The following is a 10,623-nucleotide window of genomic DNA, read 5'->3' as shown; positions in this document are numbered from 1 at the left end:
ACACACACACACACACACACACACACACACACACACACACACACACACACACACACACACACACACACGCACACACACACACACACGAGTGGCAATGAATCATTTTCACACTTCTGTTCTGCCCTTTTATGAGAAACTCTACAAGAAGAAAGTTAAAAGTCTGGCACAAATGGCATCACATTCAGCTCTGACAGGAAATCAAATACAATTTCATAACACAATATAATATCATCAGCATAAGTGGAAATATGATTGTATCTCTCAGCCCACACAGCAGCAGTGACACACATAAAACTGGATCTACAACAAAAACAATGGACACCATTTTTTCATCCCACTGGTTTAATTTACAGCTCAGATCAAATGACTTCAAATTCAAATAAAAAAAACTTTATTGATCCCAAAGGGACATTAAATGTTGTTCTTACTCATTAATTCAAATTCTTCAGAATTATTGTAGAATTTGAATTTCTACAGTTTAAAAAAGGAAACTTTTGACATTTGGTCAACTTGGATTAAAGTGGCTGAAAAAAAAGATTTTATTTCTTATTCTATGGCTTTGTAAGCTTCTGATGTGGAATTATTTCACAACATCTGGAGTTAAATGGAGCCTCACCACAGGGAAGCAGATCATATGTAACCTAGGACTGGACGATGTGACTGAAGAACTTATCACAATAAAAGCATTTCATATCAGTCGATACTGATCATTATTAATACGCTTTTTGTTGTAAATATCTGACATTGTGTCAAACCTTCCGCGTTTTATCCAGTTTTCACTTCACTCCGTTGTTTTTTTCTTTTTAAGCAGTTATGAAGTGTAACTGCTGATACTCTTCAGGCTGTTGCTAGGTAACCGAAAGTGAGGGGGGAGGGGAACTTGAAGCTGCTTCTTACTCAGCAGGTTGTTGCTAAGCAACCAAAGAATAAGACAGTTAGTTGATCCAGCTAACCTAGCTTAGCTTAGCTGTGAGAGTTTAAGCTGCTAAACTCTCATAGCTAAGCTATCAGTGATCAAAGTTCACTGAAATTATTGAATATTCTATCAGTTGTAATATCTACTGATATTGATCACGTGTCTATTGTGATTGATAGTGTGATTGATTTATTGTCCAGATCCATCTGAACCTCCACAAAACTGGCCAAATGTTTGGAAATTAAAGTTTATTGATTTTTGATAGAATGCTCTTGCATTATTATGTCATTTTCATTATATTAGCTAAAAATGGTCTCAAAACAATGTTATCGTTTATCGCAATAATTTCTGGGAAAATTTATCGTCCAGAAAAAATTTGTTATTGACAAGCCTAAACATGCGTACCTAAATTAAATCATTTAACAAAAACAAATTATAAACCGTAAAAATATTTATGCAATACAAATCCAAATTCTGAACTTTATAACAATAATTTGTTATAAAATTGTTATTGGAAAAATAGGTTGTGGGTCATTTTGTGTTGGTATTAGGATTGAATTGAAATCAACTCCTTTTTTGTTTCTAGTTTAAAAGAAATTTGAATTTTCTTCTCCTGGTCAGCCGATCAGAGACTCTTTAAGCTGCAGGACAGGAAATAAAAATAAACAAAAAACGTATTTGAAAAAAAAATAAATAAATAAATAAAAATCAGACTAATTAAAAAAAAGCCCAAAACGCGCACACACACACCCAGCCTGCAGTTCAGATCAGCCGACTGTTCCTAGTGAGACAGGAAACAGTTACAACAGAGGAAGAGCCACTTCCTCATTGGTCGCCCAAAACAACAACTGCTCGCTCCAATTATAGAAACACAGAAGGAATAATAACAGCGCTTCCTGTCTCCCCTCCACTAAATAACAACAACTCATGTTTCCACTGCTGAAAACTATTCTGAGGTGCAGTGATGTGAAAACAGGGCGAGGCGGCAAATGTAGGTGGATTTCATCAAAATTTAGGAGCTAAAATAATTACCTGAGAGCATAACCCTGGTTTGGATAAGTTAATGTTTTATTTTCAATCAGTTTTTACATTTAATTCTTTCTATAAAACAGAATAAATTCTAAAAAAAATAATGTAACAGAATTTAGGCCTGTCACGATAAATTTTGCTGGATGATAAATTATCCCAAAAGTTATCACGATAAACAATAATATTGTCATTTTGAGACCATTTTCAAGCAACAATAAACTTTCAATTCTAATCAACATTTAACACTGGGACTGGAAGACATTTTAAATATCCAAAATAAACAAAAAAAAAACAACAGAAATTATAAATAACAAGAATTATGAAGAATTTTTAAGTGCAGAATTGAAAAAGGTCAAAGTATTGTGATTATGTAAACATCGATTAGGTAATGAATATTCAACAGAACTTATTAAATTAACAACCAACTGACTCTGGTGTTTTCCTCCAGACTTTGGCTGTCACCTTGTTTGGACTAGTAATTATCTGCTGGACGCAAAGAGCTGCTCGCCAATAATGACTACCATATCTTTTAGCTGTTAAATGTTGCCAACGTAACGCGTTAAATGCTAAAAAACGCTAAAAAACGTGCCACCAATTGTCAACACTACAACAACTAAATAAGGTTAAGAAAAAGTTTTAATTAAGAAAGAAAATAGTGAGGAAGAGGGAAGTAGGTCAGTTATGCTAGCTTGACTATGACAACTTAACATGTAGATGTGCTGTGGAATTCAGCGCGTTTCAGTTCAGTTAAAAAAATTTAAAAAATGCGACCCACAAAAATTTAATTTCAGTTAAAAAGATTTTCTCAGATTCAATTGTTATTTTGTGAGTTTTTGTCAACTAAAACTAGGGGGTTCACTAAATGTATATTTTTGATTAGGAAAAGAAAAAAGACGTTTTCTTTTAGTTGCATTATGGGGGGAAAATGGACCCGAAAGCCTGAGATTATTTGTAAAATGATAATTTCTGCTGAATTATTCTAAGAAGCAGTTTAAATCCAGCTCCAGTTGAGGTTTACTGTGTAGCAGCGTGGGAGTCGGGCTGCGCTACGCTCAGTGCACATGACTGGTCATGGACGGCCTGTGATGGAAACTAGCACGCTGTGCACGGGGACGCCGCGAGCGCCAGCTGACGAGAGGGACAAGAATGAGAAAAACAGGAAGATGAAAGATAGAACTCTGTCAAAAACATCCAGAAACTACAAACATGTGGTTATTTGTCAGAGCAAACAGTCTTTCTCCTGAGAAACGCTGATTCAAATGTGAAGTTTCCCATCAAAGCTGAGGTGATAATCTACAAACTGTCAGTGGAACAAAGATTTGGGCATCATGGCTGCTGGAGAGTCACCCACATTTTCAGTTTCAGTTTTCGGTACTTTCTTTAGACCCTCCTGTCGTCCTTGGTGACATTAAAACTCTTCCTCCTTCACGTATGGATGAATATCAGCTAAGAAAAACCCATCCATTTCATATTTTACAATGGAAATTGCATTCCTCTATGCATCATATTTTCCACAATATGAAGTCAAGGTTCAGGAAAAGAGGAGCTTCACAGAAATTAACCGTGCATAGCTGCAGTCACTTTAAGCAGCAATAAGGTAAATTACAGGTTTGATTTTAATTTAAAATGTCATAAATATAAGAAATTATATTACATACGTACCATGAAGCAGGAAGTAGTCAACAGGCGTTCGCTTCAGGCTGGCCTTGGCCTTCTCACTGGTCCAGTCAACCTCCAGAGCCGCCTTCAGCGTGCAGAAACTGGCCGTCTGGTTGACGAGAAATAATAAAAATTATTTGAATTGAATTAAAAAAAAGAAAGAAAGGAACAAAACTGCCTGAAAAAATCCTAATCAGAGCAGTTTTAGCAAGAAACACATTGATTACAAGCACAATCTCTGGCTAAACTGATGCCTGTAAACAAAAATAAATCAATATTTTATTAAAGTTGAATCTCTTAGCCATGTAAGATTAAAGATTTAAATCTGAAAACAAGTCTGAGATTTTACTCATTGGAACTTTTTTGACAAACCAGAGAGATTTTATTTTCCCTTTTGAATTACTGCGATAGTTTTTTTACTTGAGTAAAGGAATACATTTGCATTACCTCAAATAAAAACATCTACATACAACAAACCAGATCTTTAGTGACAGAAACAGAAAAAAACATTGTTTTTGACATAAAAATTTAATTTTTATAAACCATAATGTTAAACATCACCAATGTGAAAAGATAAAATGTGATTTGTAAATAAAGCATGGATCTGAGTACTGTACCTTTTTCACCATGGTGGTCTCATTCGGGTCGACTTTAGCTTTCTTAGCTTCCGGACCGTCGCTGGAGTCGGACGTCGGCTTCACTAGTTTGGGTTTCTCCCTGAAACAAAAACAGTTTCTTCATTTTAACAGGAAATGGAAGACAACAGAAAAAATGTTTCATAAAATAAATATTTTATTTATCATTAATTATTATTATTAATAAATATAATCAGTAATTACAGAACATTAATAATATTAGTATTATTGTTAAATAATGAAAATAAAATATTAAATCTAGTTAGTATTATTGTTAACAATAGCAGTAAATAAATACAATTATAGAATATAAGTATTATAATTAGCACTGCCGTTAAAAATAAAAAAATAATGAGTAATATTTCTTATATTAAAAAAGGTAAATTTAGGAAAAATCTAATTATTTTTAAATCAGTAATCCGGCGAGAATATTGTCATAAAATGTTTAATATTTTTCTACAGTTGTTCAAGCAGAACCTGTGATTAATGCCACTGAGCAATCAGCACCCAGGTGAGTGCAGGTGAACTCACTCCACATAGTTGTGCTCCTGTCCCAGGTTACAGAACATGTAACCATAGTAACCGTAGACGTCGCCACAGAACACCTTGATGTTGTGCTGAGAGCAGAGCTGGTCGACGCGCACCATCAGGTCTCTGGAGCAACCTGTGAGACACACCTGGGGAGAAAAGTAGCTGATTGGATCAGGAAAAAATATGAGATTAAAGTCCTGAAAAGATTATTTTAGTTATTATGTATTTTATCCCAATAGTAGATGTTCAGAATAAAATGTCAGTCACTTATTTTGTCCAAGTTCAGTCCATAAAAATGGATAAAACCTGTTACAGAACCTGGGAAAAGTTTTATATATATATATATATATATATATATATATATGAAAAGTTTACTCATTGGGAGTAAGCTTTTTTTTTTTTACTCAAATAAAATTTTTTTAGTAAAACATTAAAATAAACATTAACATTTTAAAATTCATGAAATACACTCAAACAGTTGACAATTAAATGTAATTAAACTAATTTTAACATGTTAAAGTTGAAAATGAAAACAAAATATAAACAAGTAAAGCAAAAGCAGAAAATAAATAAAATTTAAAAGTAAAGAAAATTAAATACATAAAAATATATTTGAATAAACAGTTGATAATTATAAACAAAATAAATTTAAAAATTTGAATAAATGAAAAACTAAATGAAAAATCAGAAGCTGAAAATAAAAGATGTAAAAGTAAAAAATAAAAATTCTACAATTAACATAACTGTTGATAATTAAACAGTTAATTATGAACAGTTTATCTGATTATCTTTTTTATTTAATTAACAAAATTAATTAACATTAAAGTTATAAATTAAAATTAAAATCTATAAAAAGCTACAATTAAAAGCTGAATATAAAGGAATACATGAAAACAATGTAGGTATAAATAAATAAAATAACTTAAAACAACTTAAATTCTTAAAGTGTAAAACATTAAACTTTCCTATGGTCTGGATTGATTCTGGAGACTTCAGGGTTTGAAAACTGGATATAATCCGTTTACAGACAAAAAGAAATAACTGGTGGTTAAAGGAGGCAGAGCTGGGAACAACTCCTGCAGCAGATTACGATAAATCCAACACAGTTACGCTGCGTGCTGAGCTGCTGCGGACTGTGAACAGCTGATAAGAACCATGCTGGTTCTGCAGAACCTAACGGGTCCAGACAGTCTCTGGTTTAGGAGGTCGGAGGCTTTTCCACTTCAGTCATGGTCTAAAATTATTTACATTTAACATTAAGTTGATATAAAAACCACCATAACATAGTTATTGTTTATACAACACAAATGGGCCAGAATTGAAGAAATCTTTGTTCCGACTGGCTGCTATACATGTGAAAAACTTTGTGGTCAAAATGTAAATTTTTACTGTTTTGTGCTCAGATTTAATCCCAGTCCTCATTCCTTATGATGTTAAGTTACTGTTATTATAGTAACTTAACATCTGAAGTTACATATGTCACACGGTTTGCACATGCTAAGTCGGGGGTGTCCAAAGTGTGGTCCGGGGGCCATTTGTGGCCCTTGGAATAAGTTTGTGTGGCCCCTGACTGCAGTTGAAAAACGGTGCTGGAGCTGATGCAGATAAGATGGAATCTTTTAAAAATTATTTTAGGGTGAGATTTCTATATTTATATCTTAAAAGGAAAATGTACAACACAAAGAAAGATTTTTTTTTTCCATTAGCAGATCATAGCATGACGTCATGACAACATCCAGCAATTCTTCACTGTAAAGCACACTGGGCTACACACAACAAATGATTTAAAGAAAATTATTGTTTTTACTGCTGGAAATAAACCAAAAACAATTTATAGACCAAGAAAATTGAAAATAATCAACTCAGATTTAAATAAATGTAAACATTAACGCAACTTTCTGTTGGTTTCAGTAAGCTTGTTTAATTTGTTGTGGTGCAGGTAAAGGAAAAATAATTCACAATAATATGATTTTTACGTTTTTTTAATGGAGAGAAAAAGCTAATTTTGGCATGTAAGGACTTCCATCCAGGGGATTTTGGCCCTCAGTGCAAAAAAGTTTGGATACCGCTGTGCTAAGTGAAGGTCAGGAGGAGGAGACGAGCTTTGGGGAAAAACTGAGGGAGGATGGAAACAACCTTTCTGAAGCTTCATCTGGTTTGTAAAAATAGAACTTAAATAAAAATCAGAGTGGGAGTTCTGTTGATCCCGAAGCAAAGATGGGTGCTGCTGTGGATGATAAAACTGAAACAAACTGTGACAATGTTCTCTTCAAACCCTAAACTAGAATCAATAAGTTTACATTCCTTTCTGAATTTTGCCTGTTTGTGAATATCTGTCAACATCCTTCATGGATGAAGAGCAGCGAGAGAAAGAGGAAGTTCTAATATCTCTTCTGGTGCTAGAATGTCAAATTCAATCCAAAAACACTTTATTGATCCCAAAGGAAAATGAAATGTTGCTGTAACACATTAATTCAGAATCTAAACTCTTTGTTCAGAGACAACCTGTCAGGAAAAGAGCATTGAGAAAGAGGCCACAGAAATCTGAAGAAAAGCCCCACGGCGTCGTTTTGAGGCCACTGATCGGATTGCTCTTTGACCGACGATACAAACTGCTGTGTGTGTAATGTTAGCATGTCATACAGCAACAGTCACATGTCAGAGGCCTCTTCAGATTTGTTGCAACACTGACTGCTAGAGGAAATTCTTACGTAACAATATTAGTCGTGATATATGTGTATTTTCTTGTTGTATCTCTTTTTCCATCTATGCTTAGTCCTGTCACAGTAATCAGTTTTGCTGGAGGATAAATTGTCCCAGAAGTTCTTGCGATGAATAATTAAACTATTGTTTTTAGATCATTTTCAACTAAGATAATGGTAATATTGGCTTAATAATCCAAGAAAACATTCCCAAAGTTTAAGAAACTTTAAACTCTAATGCACATTTAACACTGGAACTGGAAGACATTTTAAATATCCAAAATAAATAAATAAAACAACAGAAAGAACAAATAAAATTATTCATTAAGTCTCTGTAAACAAAATTGTCCTTCAAAAAAATAAAAAAAAGAAAACAACCAAAGCAGCAGACTGAGGATTTTTATCATCCAGAGAGAAAAGAGAAAAACAATAAATCATGCAAATGGAAAATTATTGAGCTCATTTTAGTTTATCATGCAATTAAATGATTTATGCTCAGCTCAACTGACTAAATATTACATTAGCATGAGAAATCCAGGTTCCTATATTGGTGAACAATTATTGCACTTTAAACAATTCTGTGTAATATGAAAACTGCACAAAGGCATTGATGACACATATACTAGATATTGTGCAGCCTCAGTTACAACATCATTTAATTTCCCTTTTGGAATAAATAAAATGTTTGTGAATTGTTTCAAATAAGGCAAGATGTTTTATGCAGCCAAGTAGAATAAAATAAACACCAGTGATTGATAATTTTGTTGCAACAAAGAAGAGAAAAATACAAGGAATAATTTGATAGTTTTCTGCCTCATGAAGGTTGGATTTGATAATTAAATACAAATTAAATAAAATTGTTACTTGACATGTTTTCTTTATTCACTGTTTATTAATGACTTTCTTGCCTGCATTTCAAGTTTAAAATAGAAGAAGAGCTGCACCAACTTCTGGTGATAATTGTTACAGGTTCAGGTTTTAATGCACAACATGGACTAACAGCAACATCTAGTGGTCAACCTGAGTGCTGCAACACAAGATCAGTCCTGTGGTTGAATTCAGTGTTGTCTGTTGTTTTGAAATAACTTTCCAGCTTCCTGGCTCATGTCTGACCGACTCCATCCACCTTCTGTTCTCACTCACCGCGTCAAACTGTAGGAAGAAGTCGTCTGGCTTGTCTTCGACTCTGTCCGGGTCGGCGTGCACCTCTACCATCGGGTTGAGGTTCTGGGCTCGCTCCAGGGATGCCTGAGCCCGATTCTGACCCTGAGCCGACACTGGAACCAGAAACTGGGCTCGACACGACTCCTCCGAGACCTGGGAAGATTCACACACAGGCAGCACTTACAGTGGCTTGTTCTACCAACTTTACAGCTTAATTCAAACTACAGATTAAATACTTTCCCGAATGACAAATGGCACTCTGTTCATTCAAATATTCATTTAAAATATATTATTTAGTCACCTTTGCTAAGAATTATTTTTGCAACTGCTGCCATTTGGTGGAGAAAAGTAGTACTGCAAATCTAAAGGTATGAACCATAACAAAGGGATTGTACAAAACAAAAATTGTTAAGAAAAACTTCTAGATTTGCATCATTTTTTTGTAATCTCTCACTGAGAGACCGACTTCAGGGTTAGCATGTTCGTACCTGTTCGTGATCAAGCAAAGTGAGTCCTTTAACTCCAGCAAGGATCAGGTTTTTAGCCAGTTCAGCTCCAAGACCTCCTACCCCTGCCAGCAGCACCCGGGACCCTCGCAGCCTGTTTCATTAACAAAAAATAAATAAAAACACAAAGAATGTCAGGTTACTGGAAAATATGTGTAATCACTGAATAGAGTGGACAGTTTTAATGTAACAAAATTGTATTATTCACCATAACAAACCTAACAAGCTAAATGAAATAATTTAAAAAATACAGTAATAAGAAAAAAAGTTTAACTAAATTTTCAATAAACTACAACAAAAAATAATTTACAAAATTAAACAAAATAAATGTCTTTATTAAAAGAAGTGTAAGTCCATTTTGGATCAAGACTCCACTGTTTTTGGGATTCTAACATCATTCATAGGAGTATACAAAAGGGGAGCATACAAAAAAGAAAAAAAACATTTTTTAATGTAAAAAATTAATAATTTATCAGATTTAAATTTATTAAAAACGTGCAAAAAATTACATATTTTCAATTTCTTTAAAATTAAAAATAAAACACAGAACTAGAACAGACTCCTAAGTTATTTATTAAACTTACATTAGTAAATAATATACCTCTTCTGATAAATTCCTACACAAAGAGGCTAGGATTAGTAGCAACAGAAGAAAAAAACAAGAGAAGCCTTCCGCTGCTCTGATTAGCCTACAAAGCTAACTGTGCTAGCTCACCTCTTCTGGGCATCCAGCCCCCACAACCGAATCTGGCGGTCATACTGTGCCGCTTCCTCCTCGCTGATTACCGGGTCCTCTTTCTCGATCATATCAACCGTTCTGGGTCACTGAAAAAGCTTCAATTAAGTTACAAAATCAACTTTTCTGCAGCAACACAGGCGAACGGTTCAAAATGCTCCGAGTGTCCCGCTGAATGGACGCTCAATTGTGACGTCAGCAGACAGAAACAATAACATTCTTCTTCTTTTTTTCATAACTGGGAAACTACCTCAGGGTTCGTTGCTGCCACCCTCTGGCTTGAAACAATAACTTCGTTACGTGGCAACGCTATCGTCTTTTTTCTTCCTTTTCTTTCCATTTACTTCCTTTCTGGAGACGTTTTTAGCTCCTAGATTTCACAACCGGCGCATTTAAATGATTTATTTTAAATTGTATTCTGCTCTAAGTTTTATTTTCGTGATTTGAACCTGTATTTCTTCTAATTTGGCAAGCTGCTTTAATCTGTTCTCGATATTGCTAAAGAAAAGGAATACATTGACAATTACTAAATATACCCCCGTATGCACATTAGGTTAAATTGTTATTTAATACGTAAGTCTTTGTTTCTTCTTCGGAATCGAAAGGGATATTTGTCCCTCGGTGTTGTCTTTCAGGAAAAGTCAAAAGACCATACACAGAGTCGAATGATACGCGTCTTTCTTGCTTTCCTAATGACCCATAAATATAGTTGCAAACAATGGCATAATGTGAAATAATCGTCGTT

At 34.2% G+C, this 10,623-nt stretch overlaps 1 protein-coding gene across 1 annotated transcript in view; it reads right to left on the bottom strand.

The window, feature by feature from the left end:
* Positions 1-10,096, bottom strand: part of sae1 (SUMO1 activating enzyme subunit 1) — a 13,559-nt gene extending 3,463 nt beyond the window's left edge. Inside the window, exons 1-6 of the mRNA XM_007552457.2 lie at positions 9,858-10,096; positions 9,125-9,236; positions 8,616-8,789; positions 4,771-4,916; positions 4,222-4,321; positions 3,608-3,713 (exon numbers count right to left, since the gene is read on the bottom strand). Of these exons, the coding sequence (XP_007552519.1) occupies positions 3,608-3,713; positions 4,222-4,321; positions 4,771-4,916; positions 8,616-8,789; positions 9,125-9,236; positions 9,858-9,949 (730 nt within the window). The 5' untranslated portion in view covers positions 9,950-10,096. The remainder of the gene's footprint in view (positions 1-3,607; positions 3,714-4,221; positions 4,322-4,770; positions 4,917-8,615; positions 8,790-9,124; positions 9,237-9,857) is intronic.
* Positions 10,097-10,623: the final 527 nt, after the last annotated feature.

This window comes from Poecilia formosa, unplaced genomic scaffold (assembly GCF_000485575.1).
Source record: "Poecilia formosa unplaced genomic scaffold, Poecilia_formosa-5.1.2 Scaffold48, whole genome shotgun sequence".
NCBI classification, from domain to species: domain Eukaryota; kingdom Metazoa; phylum Chordata; class Actinopteri; order Cyprinodontiformes; family Poeciliidae; genus Poecilia; species Poecilia formosa.
Note: the sequence above shows the minus strand (reverse complement) of the source record. Positions and strands in the feature narration are given on the sequence as shown.